The 20,745-nt window shown below is 39.8% G+C and overlaps 1 protein-coding gene across 1 annotated transcript in view; it reads left to right on the top strand.

Moving 5' to 3' along the window:
• The window catches only part of LOC125484230 (microtubule-associated serine/threonine-protein kinase 2-like), a 26,736-nt gene extending 7,177 nt beyond the window's left edge, over positions 1–19,559 (top strand). Inside the window, exon 2 of the mRNA XM_048602102.1 lies at positions 19,386–19,559. Coding sequence (XP_048458059.1) covers positions 19,386–19,559 — 174 coding nt within the window. The remainder of the gene's footprint in view (positions 1–19,385) is intronic.
• Positions 19,560–20,745: the final 1,186 nt, after the last annotated feature.

Here is a 20,745-nt window from a genome sequence, read left to right as displayed (position 1 = left end):
CAGATCGTTATCAACTCCTTTGTCTACCCAACTGCTCTTTTCTCTCTTCGGGCTCTATCCTATCATTTACTCCCTACCCCATTCCCCCTCCCGCTTTTCTGCATATAAGCTGATGTTTTCCCAGCTATCATCAGTTCAGAGGAAGAGTCACCGGACCCAAAACGTTAACTCTGATTTTTTCTTCACCGATGCTGCCAGACCTGCTGAGCTTTTCCAGTAACTTCTGTCTTTGTTCCTGATTTACAGCATCCGCAGTTCTTTCAGTTTTAAGACAATTATGACACTTGGACTGTGTTTCAGTGACATGTCAAGAAGCTCAGCCACTTTCATTTCAGCCTATTTTGGAAGCAATTGGACTCCATTGGCAGGGCCTTTCGCCATCATGATTGCTATTGAGAAAGTGATGATGAGCTGACTTCTTGAAGTGTGAATGTCCATGGGAGGGTGGATACATCACAGCACTGTTACGAAGGAAGTTCAAGGATTTTGACCCTCTGAAAGTGAAGACAGGTTGATTGTAATTCCAAGTCAAGATAGTGTGTGACTTGAAGTGAGTCCTTTAGTGACAGTGTTGCCATGTAGCTTTTGCTGCCTTCCCTTCTGAGTTTTATAGGTCACAGCCTTGGAAGGTGCTGATAGAGAAGCCGACGTGAGTCGCTCCTCTGCATCTTGTAGATGCACCCTCCTGTCAATATGAGTCAGTGGTGGATGGACTTGCAACTTAGTAGGGTTGATCATTTAGCCAGAGTTCCTAATACTCATTTATCAAAGTGAATCTCCGATGGAGAACTTGAGGAGTATAGGCTGTCTTGACATGATGACCAAAGGGAGCATTACAAGGATACTCTGAAGACTTGACTTAATTTTGATATTACCTTCATGTCTTGGGAGAAGCTCACTTGGGATCACTGTACTGGGAGCAACCAAATAAATGTCAGGCTCCTTTGAAAGCAAGTGTGTGTCAAAGGCTGGGAGAAAACATGTTGAGAAGAAATCCACAGTCAGCAACTCATCCAAAACTCGAATTATCTGTGGTATCTTGTCCTATCTGGTGCAAGGAGCTCAGTTTACTGAACGGCCATAGCATAAGTTCAGTTTCTGCACTGACTGAGATTACCACGAAGGACTGTCCTTTCAAACTCTCCCTTTGCCTGAGGTGCGGTGATCCTCAGGTTAACCTACCAGCAATCATCTTCCTCTAATGAGAGAACAGCTCTCTGGCCCTCTGGAACTCTGGACTTTGCCCTTATATGCTGCAGAGTCTGCTAGGCACAGATCGGCCCGAACATCATCAACATATCTAATGGAAATATATGAACCATTGCAGATCACTTTTGCCTCAAAAGATGACAGAAATGGTGTATAATGCAATATAAGGAGTTTGTGAACAAGGTTGATGGATTGAGACCACACATTGTGATATAATATTAAAATTGAGGCTGCAGGAGTGCACTGGTGTCCTAGTCTCACTGATCCATGAGTTGCAATATAAAATAAAAAAAATTCAGTCACCAAAACATACACACACTTTAAGGAAGAGAAGGAAAAAACAGATTTCCTTACCAAGTTTGGCTTTCTGAAAGAAAACATTTTTGGTCCATGGGTTATTCTTGAAGGCAGAAGGACGAAGTAGAGCATGTTCTGGAATCAGTTGGTCTGATATTCAAATGAACAAGTATGTTTCTCCCTGAACACAACAGGAAGATTTTGTTTTCAGAAATGAGAGATTAGCTGGGGAGCTTGATCTTAGCAAGTGTTCCTCCAACTCTGTTTGTTCACAGTGGGTTTCCCTTCAACTGAAACAAAAATGAAAATTGGTGGAAAAACCCATCAGGTTTGGCAGCATCTGTAGAGAGAAAGCAGAGTTAACATTTCGGGTCCAATGACCCTTCTTCAGAAGGGTCTGGATTTGGAAACTGTTGATAGAGATGATGGGTAAGCTCTGTTCCTCCAAGTTTGAAAATCCGTGCTACTTCTACAGCTTTTCAATTCTTCATGTGTCTAATAGTGGTTTCAATTTCTGCTACATAGTTTGGAGTCTAAGATCATCTTTGGGGAGTTGGGGATTTCCTCAAACACATGCTTGCATCACAGGTTAGAAGATGTGAAGTGCTGCCTCCATTGGAGACTGATGTTTTCTCTGTCCCTCAAAAGAGTGTCATCCCTTCTCCATACTGGTTTGAGCCAGGAGTTACAGCTTCGTAGCTTTTCATTGGTACTTGATTTCCTGAGGTCTTGTTTGTAACTTCAGCTGTGCTGTATGTTGGTTTCTCTTCTGCCTTGCTGGTGATGTTGTTTTGCCAGGCATGGAAAGCTCTCCTTGTCGATGATGTCTTGATTAATGAGGTCATTCTTGTCAATTACTGTGAATGTTTCCTGGTCTTGTAGCTGATGGTTTATTCACAGCATGAGATAATAGCTGCCTTAAACCCTTTCCAAATTTGCACCAGACCATTAAAATGAATTCTTTGAAGTTTTTGGTGAAGACATTGTTGGAACTTTGCTAGTCTGCTTGGCTTTTGAAGCTGTACAACATTGAACTTTTCCTAAATTGTTTCTTTGTCTTCAGCTGCTTTTGGTGCCATTTGATGGATGTTGAGGAGCTGATGAGTTGGTGGTCTCTCCAACAGTCATCTGCACCAGTCATTGCTTTGGTAATGAGGACACCCTTTAGGTCTTGGGAATTGAAAAATGATGTAGTCGGATCATGTGCTAGTGCATTAGATCGTGGGTGTCTCCAAGGAGTCTTGCTTGTCTTTTTGGCATAATATTGTGTTAGTGATGATCAGCTCCACAAAATTAGTGAGCAGGAGAATCCCATTTGGTTTTGCAATTCCTGAACCCTTCATTACCGATGGTTCCTTTCCAGAATTGGGCGTCCTTGCCAGTCCTGGTGTTGAAGTCTCCATGGAGGTTAATTTTGTCTTCCCTAGGGATGTTGGTTAATGTGGTGTCCAGATTGGAGTATAAACCTTCTTTGGACTCATCTGTAGCATCAGGGGTTGGAGTATAAGCACTCATGGCAGTTGGCTAAATAAACAATCACAGATGTAGTATGCTGTAACAATCATGGAATGGGAATATATGGATAGAATCATGGAACAAAAATGGGGTGTAGGGGGGGCAGGCAGGAAGTATATTTTAGACCTCCAAAACATTTGGGGAGAAATAGAAGAGCAAATAGGTAATATACACAAAGAAATGAGAAGATATTAATAGATTTCAGCTACTCTAACATTAACTGGAATGATATTCCATTTGAAAGAGGCATAACTAGGAAGATAAGCATTCTGAAATCCAATTCGGAGAATTGTTTTAAATGTTTTCATAGCAAGCCCAATTAGAGAAGTGGCAATTCTGGTTTGTTTTAGAGAGTGAAGCTGAGTAAGTGGAAAGGGTATCCAAGAGAGCATTTTGGTGGGATTGACCATCATTCGACTAGAATTTGCATAGTTGTGGAAAAAGACCAAGAAAAATCAAGTGGATTTTTTTAAAAATTGGGGTAAAGTCTGTATGAATCTGTGTGACGTGGAGACATAAATGTGGTTCTAGAATACTGTGCATGTATTTTGTCTAAGATTTAGGGATGTGCATATTATACAATTTTAACCAATCCTATTTAACTCATAAACAATTTTAAAAATACGACCAGTATTTTAATTGAAAAAAATGTTTTCACAATCTTGCTGTTGAAGTTCTTTTTAAACATTTAAAACCGTGACGCACTGGTTTGTAGAGCCAAATCTACTCTTCATTTGATCCATCTGCAAGATGTTATTTCGACTTGAATTAATGTTAAACTAACTGTACAAATTTGTGGCAGGTAAATTGCACCAAGTCTGCCATATTTGGCTCTAAGTGTAGGCACGTTTCTTTCAGAGAACTGGTGTAAACCTCATGAACCATTTTTGGAAATGTTTCTGTCATAGTTCTGAGATTCTGGTTCCTTGTGAGGAGAAGGCTGCATGATTAAACGAGAGATTAATTATTCATTGCTTCAAATTGAGCATTTAGTTCATTGCTACTGATCCAACCTGTGTTCGATTTTATGAAATTATCTCAACTGTGGAACAGCAAAAGTTTGTATTGTTTTCCAGTTTTATATTTTGATTGCTATCAAAATTGTCTTTGAGCAGAAGTGGTGACATTTTTATAAACCAGACATCTGTGTGACCTCCATTGGTGATGTGCTGTGATTGAAACAGAATTTTGGGTCCGCAATCCACTTCTGTTTTGCAGAAGGTTACCTAAATATGATTTCAGCTACGAGACTTTTTTGAAATGAAGTTATAAGTGTATATATATAATGGTAATCAATTGTGTCGGATGAGTAGAGGACAAAATATGTAAACTATATATTTTGGCATAATCAGTCGTACAGTCTTGGACTTGCTTAGCACAAGTGAATTAAATATTCTCATGCCAAGAAATGTAGTCTAATTTAAGGAAATAATAGTAAGAACAGAATACTATGGAAAAATATATGCATTTAAATGATTTGACTGTGTAACAGGTGATTGTATCTGACTGGTAGTGTATTTGAAATTTAATGATTCTTGATCCTATATGTTACAAAATGAATATCACATTGAACGGTTGAAAAATATGGTGTTCAGCCACACACTGAAGAAAACTTCAATAATTTGTTTTGTTGAAAAATTAGACGGCCGTTACGCTGTTAGCTGTTCATATGTTCATTTGCGCAAGTTAACGGTTATTAAAACTGAGATGTCAGTGGGAAAACTGTTTATGACAACTTATTGAAATAGTGTAGTGTCAAGTAGGTTGTGATTCTCAAATCCAGGTTTAGATCTGTGTAATAACAAAACCTTGCATTTTATAGTGCCTTTAACATAAAATGCTCGAGATTTTTCACAGAAAAGTTATCAAACAGAATTTGACACCAAGCTACATAAAGAGATGCCGATCTTTTGATTAAAGATTATCATAAACATTAAACCTTGACTCTGTTTCTGTCCACAGATGCTGCTTGACCTGCAGAATATTTACAGCATTTTCTGTTTTTGTTTCAGATTTCTTGCATCTGCAATATTTTATGTTGAAGTTGGAGACCCTCAGGTGGAACAATAATGTTAAACATGGTAGAATCAGCATGAAGCATCAATGATTTGAGAGAAAATGCACACCCATCCCTTTTCCCTATCTTTACCAGAGTTCACAAGGTCAGGACAGGGAGTGGGGTTGAAGTATCGGAAAGTAGCTGTTCTAACGAGCACAATGTTAGAATATGTGGAATGTAATGAGCTGAAGGGAGGACTTGGTTGGGGGTAGGGGCGGGGCACACGTGGGTGCAGTGTAGGAGGAGCATCAGGTGACTGGAGATGTCCACTGGTAAATGTGCACAGTGAGGAGTTCTCTGGGGAGCCAACTGGTCAGGAGCAATTTCAATAAGTAAGAGGTGCTGAAGATATTTCATAATCTTTTCATTGCAGACTTTGACTCAAAGAATCAATTGTCAAGCTAGCAGAGGACAACATCGTACATTTTTATGTAATAACCAGTTATGTGGAAAAACATCCCAAGGTACTTTCACGTGGAAAAATCTGACAAAAATGGCCATCGATCCAAAGTAGATATACGCAGGAGTGACCAAAAGCTTGGATAAATAGATGGGTTTTGAAGAGGACCTGAAGTTGTGAAACAGAGATGGACGAGTTTAAGGATGAAATTGCAGAATATAGGATTGAGAAACTGTATTGCAGAGGTGAAGACTGTTAAAGATGTGAAAAGATGAGGCTGTGAAGAATTTCAAATCCAATGATGAGAATTTTAAATCTACTTCGTTGAAGCATCAGAAGGTAATGCAAGCCAGAAAGAGAGAAGATGCTGCATGTAGAGAGAAGATGAAAACAGCCCAGTTTTGAATGTTTGGAAGTACTTCACAGTTGACAAATTGCAGGCCGAAGAGAACTTCGTGAATTGGCTGTGTTTGGTGTGAGTATTGTGTCCAGTACTCTCATTAAGCTAGAGAGGGTTCAGAAGAGATTTCCCAGGATGTTGCCAGGTATGGAGGTTTCGACTTATAAAGAAAGGCTGGGACTTTCTTCACTGGAGTTTAGGAGATTGAGAGGTGATCGTTATAGATGTTTATAAAATCATGCAGGTCGAGATACATTTAATGGTTGTTGTCTTTTCCCTAGGCTGGGGGAATATTTTTAAGGTGAGAGGAGAGAGATTTTAAAAAAAGACACAAGGGGGAATTTTTTTACTTAGTGATTTGTGTGTGGAATGAACTTCCTCAGGAGGTGGTGGATGTGGGCACAGTTACTACATTTAAAATGCATTTAGATAAATGCATGAATAGGAAAGTTTTGGAGGGATATGGCCCAGGAGAAGGCATTTGGGATTATGATCAGCATGAACTGATTGGACTGAAGGATCTGTTTCCATTCTGTATGACTTTGTAACAGTGTATAAAAGATGAAGTTGGAGGAAGCTGTTACAATGGAGGTGAAAGTAAGCTGAATTATGTGATGGTAGCTTAACTACAAATTAAATAATATTGCAAAGTTGCAAGCAAATGTCAAAATGGTTGGTGGGCAGTTGAGCCAAGTCGAGATAGCCCAATCACAATGATGTGGAAGATGGTATGATCACGTATGTCAGAGCTGCAAAGAGATTGATAAGGACATGTATGGAAAATACATCACTCTCTCTGTTGGTGTTATTTGCTATTTAAATTAAGGTATTTCCTCCTGCTTTGGCCAAGCCTCTGGTCCTTCGTGATCCTGCATCTCATGAGAAATTGATTTGTACCTCGTGATCATTTCTGTTAACATATTGCAACCGATGTAGGTCAGAAATCCCATTCTGTCATGGTAGTCTCTACATTTTTTGCAGTGAAGGACAGTCAAGAGGGTGCACAATTTTCTAGCTTCTGTTTTAGCTGGGTCTAATCTCATTGAGCTGAGCTTTCTGTTCCTGCTCATTTCATGCGATGCGTCTCCAAACAGTCAGCCTCCAGAGGTCATAGCCATTGCTGACTGTCTTCCGATTGTTTGTGTTAATGTCCATCGTCCTCATAATTTGCAGGTGTATGCAGATGAATACTTGGCTAACAGGTCGTGACCCAGTGGCCAAGTCACCGTTACAATCAGTTTTTGGGAATAGAATTGTTATCCATCTGATGAAACAATGCTGGCTTTGTTGGCTTAGCAATGAGTCTATACTGATAGATGGAATTAACTTGTACCAGAACCTCTGAGTTGCTGACCTTGTTCTACCAAAATATTTTAGAGATTCCAAGGATATAGCTGAGACGACGAAGATGGTCAAGTATTCAGCCTTTCTCCTGCCTAACGTGTGCCATTCATGTCTCCATATTATAGAGTGCACTGAGGATGCAGGCTTGGTGTTTTTAGTCAGGTTGCTGTTGTTCAAAAACCCTAATTCAGCTTGGACATAAGAGCTACAGCTTTTTAATGTGTGTGTGTTGATTTCAGCATCAAGTGAGATTGTTGGTGATTATAGAAATTAGATATATGAAGATATCAATAATCACAGGCAACACATTGTCAATGCTGACTATTGGTATGGTAACATCCTGGACCATGACATTGGTTTAGCCGTTGGCATCAGTAAGACAAACTATTTACAGGCAGGAGAATCTGTCTTTTGCTCCTGAACGAGTTCTTCAGTGTGGAACCCTTGTGTGACATCATCAGTGTAGAACAACTCTGAGTGTACTTTTGTTTTGCATCATCATTTGGAGTTATAATCTCCTTAGCCTTGGCGTTAAACTTTGTCTGATTGTGTCCCTATGAATTGTCTATTAATAGTTCTCAGTCACAGTGCCATTATCTTTATGCAACAATTTTGTTTCAGTGGCAGGATGGACACTGACTTTGGAAAGAATCAACCATAACAGTGCCAATTTGGGAGATAATGGTACATTGCAATGATACTGAGATTCAGGGTGGGTTTGATTTTAGGGAGTAATGACAACAGTTTTGAAGTGGAAGAGTACAGTATCTGTGACTATAGAACCAAGCGTGACGTGAGTTAACACTGTGGACTGATTGGGAAGTTGGAAGGACAGCAATTTTCATGGAACCAGGAATGAGGGAGCAGGAGATGGATTTTCCGAACAAGGTGAACTTGGTGAGGATACAGGATGAGCTGTGAATCTGGGGAAGGTTTGGCATGGTGAGAGACTGGAATAGGTAAAAATGACTGAGGCATTTAAACAAATTGTCTCAATCTTTGTGACAAAACCAAGTTGACCTCAGTGGGGTAAAGAGACAGTGTACTTGCGCACCTTAGCTTAGAGCGAACTGAGTCAGAAAGTCTTGGGTTCAATGTGAGCAAGTAATTTGTATCGATAGAAATTAAAACCCTAAGTTTTCTATTTTCCTTTTGCCAAGCTTGAAAGTTTGAATAAATTCAGCAGTTTTGAACCCCTCTCTGTAAGGCCAAATATGAACTATCTCCAATAAACAAGGATATAAAGCATGCTAAAGTTAACGGTTACGAAAGCTACAAGGCCACTTTGCCCTAAGTTGCTTAGGAAGAAAGAAGGGTCTGAAGTTGTAAGATATAAACTGACCTTAAGCTGGATTACGTGTGATGTTACTCGATGTTGCGTGTAGTCGTCCCATATCTGTTGGCTCAGTAGGTTGGTTGACCGAGGGAAAGTTACCAGGCCCTAGTGTGTTAACCAGTCCTTGTCAGACTGCAATGATCATCAGGTGCCAGGACTCATCAAACAACTGCTTCTCTCAGATGGAATTGGGCCAGGAGAGGAGGAAGAAGACTCGAGGAGCCCTTGAACTGAAGACGAGGATGATGCCTCCACCACTTCAATTTGTTTTGGGTCGTGTGCTTTTCTATCTAATTAACTAGTATATTATATCTAAACTGTTGCTTCTTAAATTTAATAAATGATTAATTGATTGCCTTATTTGGGTACCTGTGGTCCTAAATCCCAAAATTTAACAATACTGGGGATGGAACTTTGCCCCAAGCTCCATTGTGTAGCAACGAGAGGCCCCAGGCTGTACTCAGCAGCAAAGATAGACTCCAGACTCCAGTCAGCTGCAAAGAGAAGCTGAAGGCTCCAGGCCCCAGTCAGATATTTGGTTACAGGTGTGGCTCTGCGCTGCAGGTTCCAACAGCAGCAGAAGAAGAGGGAAGTTCAACTGGCAGTATATCAATATTTATCCGTCATTCAGTACAACTAAAACAGATGAACTGATCATGAATTTCAGTGCTGTCTGTCAATGTTTGCTGCATGGAAATTGTCTGCCTGAGAGCAATGCTCTTCAGTCTTATCCCCTTCTTCCATGACAATGTAGATTGCACTGTACAGTTTAACAGCACCACTTCTGACAGTTGTCATGTAAAAATTGGAGTGAATAGGCCCACGTCCTCACCTCCACTTCTTTTGGTATCATCTCCTCCAAGTTTTGGACCTTCACCTTCCTTGCAGAAATCGAAGGAGTATACCTGTATCCTAAGTCAGAGCCCAGCTCTATAATCTATCCTGACTGAAAACAAAGACAAATATACAACATGTCATGACCAGATAACTCCTTTACTAATGATGCTAGGTAGTCATTCACAATGCAACCCAACTACCAACAATCAAAGACTGTCTCTCCTACCTCTGTAACTTGTTCTCCCTGACTATAGAAGTTACAAAAATTATGTTTACGGGACCACGAGTGTCACATCTCTACCTCCATCATAGCAAATGTAACTCTGCTTAACAAAATCTACCAACTTGGTTCTGTAGTGTCAATCTGTTCCTTGATACAGAACTTTATGTGCAGAGGGAAAGAAGCTACCAGCTGTGGCAGGAATATGCATGGAATAACATCAAGCTGACTTTTCGTATCAAGATGCTGGCTTCACCTTGTAGTATGGCAGTGAAACAAGAATATTTGCAGCTACTAAGAAAGGATGTTCAAAAATTAAGGTATGCTTGTGATACACTCTTGGTGTCCCTTGGAAAGGCAAAATCATGGATGTGGAAGTCCTCTTAAAAGGCAAATCACCGAAATTCATCAAGCAAAGGCAACTCTGGTTGGCTCATGTGTGCAAAATGGAAGAGGTTGCATAAAAAAGGAATTTCTGTCTGAGGTAGCAGAGCCAATGACGAGTAAGATGTACCAAACTCTACTGCAAGAGTTTTTGCAAGTCTGACATGAAGGTCCTAAACACATTCCTGGGAAATACTTGAGGACAGGAGAAGAGTGGCATTGCCTGAGGGCCAGAGTGAGCCAACATGGATGAAGGTGGAGCAGTGGATGTGGTATACATGGATTTAAGTAAGGTGTTTGATAAGGATCCCCATGGTAGGCTCATGCAGAAGGTAAGGAGGCATGGGATAGGGGGTAATGTGGCAGATTGGATTCAGAATTGGCTGACCCTTAGAAGACAAAGGGTGGTAGTGGATGGAAAATATTCAACATGGTGCTCAGTTACAAGTGGTGTACCACAAGGATCTGTTCTGGGTCCCCTTCTATTTGTGATTTTTGTAAATGATTTGGATGAAGGAGTGGAAGGGTGGATTAGCAAGTTCACGGACGATATGAAGGTGGGTCACGTTGTGGACAGTGCGGAGGGCTGTTCTAGGTTACAAAGGGACATTGATAGGATGCAGAGCTGGGCTGAGAAGTGGCAGCTGGAGTTTAACCCTGAAAAGTGTGAGGTGATTCATTTTGGAAGGACAAACTTGAAAGCAGAATACAGGGTTAACGGAAAGATTCTTGGCAGTGTGGAGGAGCAGAGGGATCTTGGGGTTCATGTTCACAGTTCCCTGAGAGCTGCCACCCAGGTGGATAGAGTTGTTAAGAAGGCGTATGGTGTGATAGCTTTCATTAATAGATGGATTGAGTTCGAGAGCTGTGAAGTTATACTCCAGCTATACAAAAGCCTGGTTTGGCCACATCTGGAGTATTGTGTCTGTCTGGTCACTTCATTACAGGAAAGATGTGGAAGAGTTGGAAAAGGTGCAGAGGAGATTTACCAGGATGTTGCCTGGAATGGAGGGAAGGTCTTACGAGGAAAGGTTGAGAGAGCTCGGGCTTTTCTCTTTAGAACGACAAAGGATGAGAGGTGACTTGATAGAGGTGTACAAAATGATCAGAGGTATAGATAGAGTAGACAGCCAGAGACTTTTTCCGAGGGTGGAGGTAGCTTTTACGAGGGGACATAGTTTTAAAGTGAAAGGAGGTAGATAGATATTGGGGAGACGTCAGAGGTAGGTTCTTTACTCGGAGAGTGGTAGGGGCGTGGAATGCATTGCCGGAGAGGGTAGTGGAGTCGGCCTCATTAGAGGCATTTTAGCGGCTATTAGATAGGCATATGGATGATAGTATAAGGTAGGGGTGGAGGTTAGATAGACCTTAGGTTTAGGCTAAAAGTTCGGCACAACATTGTGGGCCGAAGGGCCTGTACTGTGCTGTACTGTTCTATTTTCTATGTTCTGTGTTCTAACATGACGATCACTGGAGACAGTAACTTGCCAACAGGGCCTAACACCAAACAGCAATCTACAAAGAGATCAAAATACTGTTTCATATGCCACGCATGGCAGAACCTGCACCATCAGCAAAAGTACAACACCTGAATCTATACCATCCCCAAAAGGTTTCATTTGTTGCACATCCATCCTCTTGCATAAATGGAAGGTTGCAGCTGCTGAATTTCTTTACATCAGAACAATGACATAATTACATTTCAGAAAGCACTTTTGTGGCTGTAAAGTGCTTGACATGCCCTAAGAGTGTGAAATTGCTATATAAACGTAAAAACCTTTCTGTTTCATCATGGTGATTGATGATGGTGCAACCCTGAAAATATGAACGATTTAGTGAGCCACCCTGAAAGTTGAACAGTCTGTACTTTGCAAGGATGAGACTGATTAGACATTTTATTTCTATTTTCTGTGTAGTTTTATACAGGATATCTATTTGCCAGGCCACTGAATCACAGAATGGTTGTAGTGCAAAGGAGACTATTTGTTTGGGTATTTGTCAGTGCAGCCTTTCTAAAGGACCTGTCACGTAGTGCTAGTGCCCCCACCTTCTCTCTTTAGTCTTGTTCATTCTTACTTTTCAGACAATAATCCAAACCCATCTTGAATGCCTTGATTTGAACCTGCCTCCACCACACTTTGAAGCAAAGCATTTTCAGATTCCATTCTGTCTGTGATAATGTTTTTCCTTGTGTTCTCATTGGTTCTTTTGCAAATTATGTTCAATCTGTGCCCTCTGCGCTGTCATCATTCCACCAATGGGAACAGTTTTTCCCCAATCTACCTTGTGTAGACCTGTCATGATTTTGAATCCCACTGTAAAATCTCCTATCAAACATCTCCAAGAAGGATAATCCAAACTTTTCCAATTTATCTGTTCTCGTAAACCTTTACTGCAGTCTCTTCGGTGCCTTTATATCCTTCCAAAGTTTTAGTGCCCCATACCGGGCATTGTACTCCAGTCGAGACCAAGCCAGCATTCTATCCAAATTTAACATGGTTTCTTTGCTTTTGAACTCTGTTCTTGTTGATAAAGATGAGGATGCTACATATTTTATCAATCACTCTCTGAATCTCTATTACAATGACAGTACCGATTGAGCAATTGCTGCAAAATGGATGTTGAAGCTATTAAATTTATCTGTTGGCAAATGCATAATCTTTTCCCATTTGATAAACATGTACTTATTTTGGTTTTGACCTGAAATCAAATTGTTGGCAACTGAAATACTGAATGAGCAAATTGACATCAGTACTTGCAAGATTCCTGAAAAGACTGCATACTTTGGAAACCGAGCAACTGGAAAGCCAATGTTAACCATCTTTTTATGAGTGGACATTGCTCCTTGTTATCTGATTTTCTTCTGTGCAACTCTGTGAGCTGCATAGTGGCAGAAGTACTTCATGTAAGAATTGAGAGCTAAGAGCTCTTAGAAATCCATTAAAGGTGGAGTCAGTGTAGCAGCACAGTATCACGTTTGTAATTCTTTAAGCGTGGCACCAGATGTGATATTGACTGCAGTTGCTGAATATATGATTTAGGATGGTACATGCACATTTTGAAGGTTAGTGCGCTGGCATTTGACAAACAAGGCACGGAACAGAACTTGTGCTGGAAATTGCAAATAATTTTCATTTCTCAGAAAATAAGCATGACCAAGTAAAATGAAACAGGTAACAATTTTTGTTTCAATATCCTTTTTATTTGTTGATGAGACCTCTGCAATAGCAGACATATTTGTTAAAATGTCCGATGGTTGATCATTTGGAATCCTAAGGCTTTTAGAGCAAACTGTTCTGGTTATCATGTCTTAATCAGTAAATCTGAAAACCCATTATAGGCAGCTGCCTTTTGGTGCAATGATTGTGTTAAGTCATTGCTTTTATTATCACTATTAAGTCTTATAATTTTTTTTTACAGTTTCTAATGGTAGATATGCCATTTTTGAGTTAGGATCTGGAACTTAATTCTTCTGACCAATTAATATTTCTTCTGTAACTTCCAAAATATCAACGTTTTCTGTTCTATATCTAGAGTCCCTGATTGTGCTACTGTTCAGAAAGCATGAGAAAATTAGAAAGCTAATACTGTGATTTGTTTTGGGCTCAGTTGGCATTAGAACTGCACTGCTGTTGAAAATAGTTAAATTAAGCTGTTCGTAACGTTGCACTGTGATGTTTAGCATCTTATACGGTGCACAATCCTGTGAATGCACCTTTTATCCAGGAAGAGTATGAAATATTTCACAGCTGAGGGCTGAATATTCTTGAATTCAATTCTGGAATTCATTCCAAGTAGTTGATTAAATCAACATTTTTGTTTCATGGAATTGTTTCATTGGTTTATGAAAACTGCTGCAGTCCTTCTTTAGACAGAAAATGGGGTTGAATTACTTAATGTTTTGAGCTAAATGTTAACTAAAATTCATATTCAAGTTATGTGTAAATAAGAATGTTGTAAATCAATGAAATGAGAGTCAATTCAACATTGTTTCAAAATAGATGGTTTGTGTTGTTTGAGTGTCATGCTTGCTGCTTGGTATATGTCGTACATTTTAGTCAAAGTTCAGCCTCCAAGATAATATTGCAAGCCAAAATTCAATTCATTTCTTTGTACCAAGTTTTCATTTCCTGCCTTGGTTATTGATGTTTATTGGCTTTTGCTGTGGCTACAGATGGGCATAAGTAAGCAACATTTCTTGTTCTGAGTTGCGTTGTTTACAGTTGTTCGGACTGTTTTCTTCTGTACAATTGGTTCCAAGGTTGCTTTTTACCAAAAGTACATTTATTCAACATTGTGTCCTATTTCTTTAATGTTGTTTCCACATCTCTCTGGATAATCAAGTAATAAGCATGCATAGGAACATAAGGATTAGAAGCACATTTTAATTATTTTAAACCCAGTGGGCGGCACGTGGTTAGCACTGCTGCCTCACAGCGTCAGGGACCCAGGTTCGATTCCAGCCTTGGGTGACTGTGCAAACTCCACACAGATATTCTCCCCATGTCTGCATAGGTTTCCTCTGGGTGCTCCGGCTACCCCCCCACAGTCCAGGGATGTGCAGGCTAGGTGGATTAGCCATGGTAAATGCGGGGTTAGAGGAATAGGATCGGTGGCTGGGTCTGCGTGGGATGCTCTTTGAAGGGTTGGTGCAGACTTGATGGGTCGAATGGCCTCTTTCCCCACTTAGGGATTCTATGATTCTAAATAGGCCATTTGGCCTTTCAAATTGCTCTGCCTTTTGATAAGAGCATGATGTATTTCCTACTGGCCTCAACTCCACTTCCTTGCCTATTCCGATGCCCCTTAAGTCTCTTGTTAGCCAATGATCAAACTACCTCTGCCTTTAAAAAGGATTCAGAATTACTCAGTTATCACACTTCCTGATATCTCCATAGAATTCAGTACTTTGGCCGTGGGAGATTATTTCTCTACTTTCCTTGCTTCTCTAACTCTTCTCCCCACCCCAACCCCCATAATGCTTGACTTGAGATAAAGTCCAGGAAACTGATCTTTGAGCCTCATTGAGTTTCACAGCCATATTTGGTTGTGTAAATACAATTTTGATTGACCGTGTCCTTTTGAATAGCTAAAAGACGTGTAGTCAAGAAACCCATTTATCTTAGTGGGTAGAGTGGTGGTTATTGAAAGTCACACAGTTCTGCTTGTGAGGCTTGTATTGTATTTTGTATGGTAGTGTTTTTGGTTTTATCTTAGGAAATCCCTCATGATTAGGATGGCTTACTCCCTTTCTGTTTGGATTGCAATACGGCTGAATGGCTGATAAGTATAATATGTAATTTGCAGACTCCACTAACGTGGGGGTCAATTTGAAGGGCTGGCTGGATGAATTGTTTGGAGGTTTGTGAGCTCTGATGGATGCCGCAGTTCTGTCTCTGTGTTTTCAACAGTCTCTGTGTACTCCTGAATGAACCTTCCCAATTTTGCTTGGTCAGAAATCAGGGACTCCTCTCAGGTGGCAGAGATGCGTCACATCTTAAGGACTGTATTGAGGACATTCCTAAAACATTTGTGCTGTCCTTCAGGGTGTTAGTTTGCTGCACATGACTTGCAAGTTGTTTGGAAATTAGTGTTAGACAAAGCGTGACATATCCAGCCTAGTGCCTCTTTTGACTTGAGAGAGGTGCAAAGGCACCCATGGTGATACTTTTCCACTGTACTTTGAGGTGCCTGCTTTCTCTTGCCCACATCTCCGAAGCCTACAGGAGCACCAGGGATTACTGCTGCTTAGTATGCCATGATCTTAATTGTGTGTTTGAAATCCTAAGCCTCAAATACTCCATTTTTCCCTCAATCAGCTGAACGTGAAGTTGGCACATTGGAACTGATAATGATTTTCAATTTCTATTTCAGTCTTTATTAATCCCCTATGGGCCATCAGTTATGGCATAGAAACAAGTTCATATTTAGTATTAAAAATTTAACTTCTGTTTGTATCTGACCACTGAATATAGAATGTTACGAGTTCAAGTCTATGAAGGCTGCTCATCTCTTATTAACCTCTCTTGTGCCATATATCTTTAACAATGTCTGAATATTCTGAAAAAGGTTAGCTCTGATTTCTCTTGACAGATGATGTCAGACCTGTTCAGATTTTCCTGCAATTTCTGTTTTTGCTTCTAAATATTTGTTGCTCTAACTTCAAGTAGATAAATGCAGAAGGAATGATTTAGGTTCAAATTCTAGATAAAGCTACATTGTCAGCTTTTCTGCAGGTTAAGTTTCTTATATTCCGAGAAGGACCAGGAAGCTGAAGTGTTAAACAGCAGGAGCTTTATTACAGAGATATTTGCTCTACAGTTAGCAAGGTTAGTCTAAGCCCAAAATGGTCAATGACTTCATCATTATGGCACGTGATTGGACTCTTAAAGTGACAGCCCAACTTACTGAGCAAATATGAAACAAAGTCTCTCTCTTTTTCAGGAAATTACAGTTTGCTTATAGGTTGTTCTTGGCATAGAACATGAGAAAAATACACAAATGGAGCCTAAAAACATGGGTCATCATTAAACATGATCTAGTCCGCCCATCCAAGTGATGCAGTTGTAGATTGATAATCCCAGAGGACGAAAAAATAGGCAAAATGTCCCTCCTGGATTGAAAACATTGGGAATTAATAAATGTATGTTTGAATCATTGAATCTACATTAAAACCGTTAGATTAATAAAAACAAGCTAGGGCATTAATTTTGCTCTCAAAAGGAAAAGGCTGAGGAGTGACCTGATAGATCATTGAAGCAATGAATTGGTTTGTTGAGATATTTAGTAGATGTATTTACTGGATGTGATGCGATTGTATTGTACTTAATAAGATAGTGGGTGTTAAAGATAGTATATTAGCAAGGATAGAGGATTGGCTAATAGAACCAAGTGTGTTGGGATAAGTGTGCATTTTCAAATACTTGTTAGCATTTCTTTATTTTTCGAATCAGCAAAATGTTAATTTTTAGATGATTGAGATGGACAAAAACAAAATTTAAAACATGATTAAATAAAACCAACAAAAATTAAGCAGAAAAATTAACTGCAGTGATTCATCCTCAGTTAAAATATGGATTTCAGACAGAGGCTTAATTTAAACTTGCGTTAGTTGGACTGCATCCGAGGATATTAAAGGAACTAGGTCCATAAAAGTGGATACATTGGTAGTAATATTCCAAGAATCCTTAGATTCTGGAAAAGTCCTAGAGCATTGGAAAACTCCAAAGGGTTAACATCCTTATTCAAAAATCAAAGGAGATCTGAACCAGCAGCTGTAGGCCAGTGAGCTTAAGGTCTGTCGTTGTGAAAATGTTACATCAAAAAAAGAATGTAACAGTTCAGCGGTCAACTTTTTGACTTTGTTTACCTTCTGCCACTTTGCCCTCATTGACATCTGTGATCCGGACTGGTGCCAGAACTGTGCTTCACTGACCTTTGCCCCCCATTCCTCAGCCATAATACTTGTGTCATATTGTATTATGTCTTGGCTTGTCTCTTTGTATGTGAGTTTTAAGGAAGTGTGGAATTTAAGTTATAGATTAGCAATTCACCTTGCGTCCTTTTTTTAACCATTGGTTAAAAATACTTGATTACAATAAGTAGTTTTTTTTGTTAATGTGACATCCCTATTCAAAAAGTTGGAGGGGGGGGAGGTGCTGGATATTGGGTAACTATAGGTCAATTAGCCTAACACCTATGATTGGAATCAATTATTGAGAAAGTCATAACAGAACATTTGGAAAGTCATAATTTAAACAAGCAAAGTCAGATGGCTTCATTTAAGGAAATTTGTGTCTGGCTAATTTTATCAGTTTTTTTGAGAAAGTCTCAACCAAGATTTGTAAAGGAGAACCAGTTGATTGTATTGTATTGTATTTGAACTTCCAGAAGACATTCGACAAAGTACCTTAGAAATGGTTAATCACAAGACAAGATATTGGAGGTAGTATTTTGACTTGGGTAAAGAATTGATTCATGGGCAGGAAACTGATAAGGGATAAGGGATTCCTTTTCAACTTGGTGACCCATGACCAGTGGGAGTTCCATAGGATTCAGTGCTGGAACCACAACTGTTCACAATATATATCAATGACTTGGACGAAGGAAGTGAATGCACCGTAGCCAAATTTGCAGATGATACGAAAATGGGTTGCAAGGTATGGTGTGAGATGGATACAGACATTTAGAGAGAGATACTGGTAGGTTAAGTTAGTTGGTAATAAGTTGGCAGATGGAGTACAGTGTGGGAAAGTGCAAAGTTATTAATTTTGGAAGGGAGAACTAAAGAACAGAATATTATCTAATTGGCTGCAGAAAGCTGCAACACAAACTGACGAGGGCGTACTTGCATACAAAACGTAGATAGCTAGCACACAGGTGCAGCAGATATTCAGAAGACTAATGGACTGTTGGCCCTTATTTCAAGGGGTTTGTAGTATAAGAGTTGGGAAGTCTTACTGCAACCGTACAAGGTGCTGGCGAGACCATATGTGGAGCACTGTGAGCAGTACTATGATTCCCTTATTTAAGGAAAGATATAAGTTCATTGGTGATGAGAGAAGATTGATTAGGATGATCCCTGGTACGGAAGGATTGTCTTTCAGCAAAGACCAACAAGTTGAGACTGTACTCAGTGGAGTTTAGAAGAATGGGACAGAGGCATAGTCTCAGAATATAGGGCTGCCAATTTAAGACTGAGATGAGGACGAATTTCTTTTCTCAGATGATTGAGAGTCTTTGGAGCTCCTTGGCATAGAGAATGGTGGAGCAAAGTTCTTGTATATATTTAAGACTGAGATGGACAGATTCTTGATCAGGGGAACCAAGGGTTATGGGAAAAGGGCAGGACATGAAGTATGACAGATCAGTCATGATCCTATTAAATGGTGGAACAGGCTTGAGGGGCCGAATGGCCTGCTCCTCTTCCTATTTCTCATGGATTTAAGGTGATGACTCTGGGAATAGTGACAATTGATTTCCAGCACATTACTCTGGTGGGTTATGATTTTGAAAAAGAGGCTTTTGAAAGAAAAGTCCTACCTTTGTCCAAAAGGTTCAAGTCTGGCCAGGTTCTACATTTCAAATATATAAAATCACAAGGGGTTATCCGGGTATGATTGAACATGTTATGAATAAACAACATTTACTTGATTTTGAATCAGAGATAGTAGGAACTGCAGATGCTGGAGAATCCGAGACAACAAGGTGCAGGGCTGGATGAACACAGCAGGCCAAGCAGCATCATAGGAGCAGAGAGGCTGACGTTTCGGATCGAGGCCCGAAACGTCAGCCTCTCTGCTCCTCTTTACTTGATTTTGAGTTGGTTAATAATTTTAGGATTAACTTGAAAACCAAATTGAATAACTTTTTTTTTCTAAACAGGCAGAGCTTTCTGGATCTTCTCCATTGTTCTTCAGGAAATTAAGTAATCCTGACCTCTCCTGTTCATCTGGAAAAGTCTCAAAACTCCAGCATCAATTTGGTGATGAAGATGGTAAACTTCGAAGAGGGAGCTTTGGCTGTGTACTGGGAGGTGAAGAATTGACATATTCTTAACTATTCTATTTCTTAAAAGTTTAGTAGTTAATTAATATTTAAACTCTGGTACAAATCAATCCAACAGAAAAAACAGAAGCGGTTGTGAAATATGATGAAAGTTTATCCTAAGACCAATCAATAGAATACTCTGAGGTTTGGTGTCTGATGTCAATCAAATCTCAACTACTAACGTAAAAAAACTCGGCTATGTACTGACTGTGGCTTGTTTTTACATTTATGGGTCCAATGGTACCATCATAACAGTTAATCCTTTTGATGGAACTTGCACATATCACTCAAATGAGAAATGTCATGCCACAATGTTTTTAAAAAAAAAATTATACTTTCTTTATATATTTTCATGTGCTACATTTTACTTTGGATGCAATTTTATGCCTGCAATCTAATCTGATTCATGGGACTTGTAAAATGCTGATAGGTCAACCTTGTTCTTCCATAGAATCATACAGCATAGAAACAGACCCTTTGGTCCAACTCATCCATGCCTACCAAGTTTCCTAAATGCAATTAGTTCCATTTTCCTGCATTTGGCTCATATCCCTCTAAACCTTTTCTATTCATGTATCTGTCCAAATGTCTTTTAAATGTTGTAATTGTACCCACCTCAACCACTTCCTCTGGCAGTTTGCTCCATACACACACCACCCTCTGCATGAAAATGTTGCCCCTCATGTCCCTTTTAAATCTTTCCCCTTTCACCTTAAACCTGTGCCCTCTAGTTTTGGACTCCCCTATCCTGGGGAAAAGACATTGGCTATTCACCTTATCTATGCCTCTCATGATTTTATAAACCTTTATAAGGTCACCCCTCAGCCTCCTACTCTCCAGGGAAAAATGTCCCAGCCTATCCAGCCTCTTCTTATAACTCAAACTCTCCAGTTGTGGTAAAATCCTTGTAAATCTTTTCTGCACTCTTTCCAGTTTAATAGTTCCTATATCAGGGTGACCAGCACTATACATAGTACTTCATAGTTACTAGACTATTGTAAAACACCAGCTGATTCACTGCATTCTTTAGGAAAGGAAATATGTTGTCCTTACCCAGTCTGATTTCATGTAAAGATACAAAGAAGTGTGCTTGACTATGAACTGCTGTCTGAAATTGCCCAGCAAAACACTCAGCTATATCAAACTGATACAGGAAAGTCAAAAAAGAATAAATCCAGAACGTAGAGATTGCAAG

This window comes from Rhincodon typus, chromosome 10 (genome assembly GCF_021869965.1).
Source record: "Rhincodon typus isolate 14 chromosome 10, sRhiTyp1.1, whole genome shotgun sequence".
NCBI lineage: Eukaryota > Metazoa > Chordata > Chondrichthyes > Orectolobiformes > Rhincodontidae > Rhincodon > Rhincodon typus.
The sequence above is the reverse complement of the archived record's forward strand: the minus strand, read 5'-3'. Positions and strand labels throughout refer to the sequence as shown.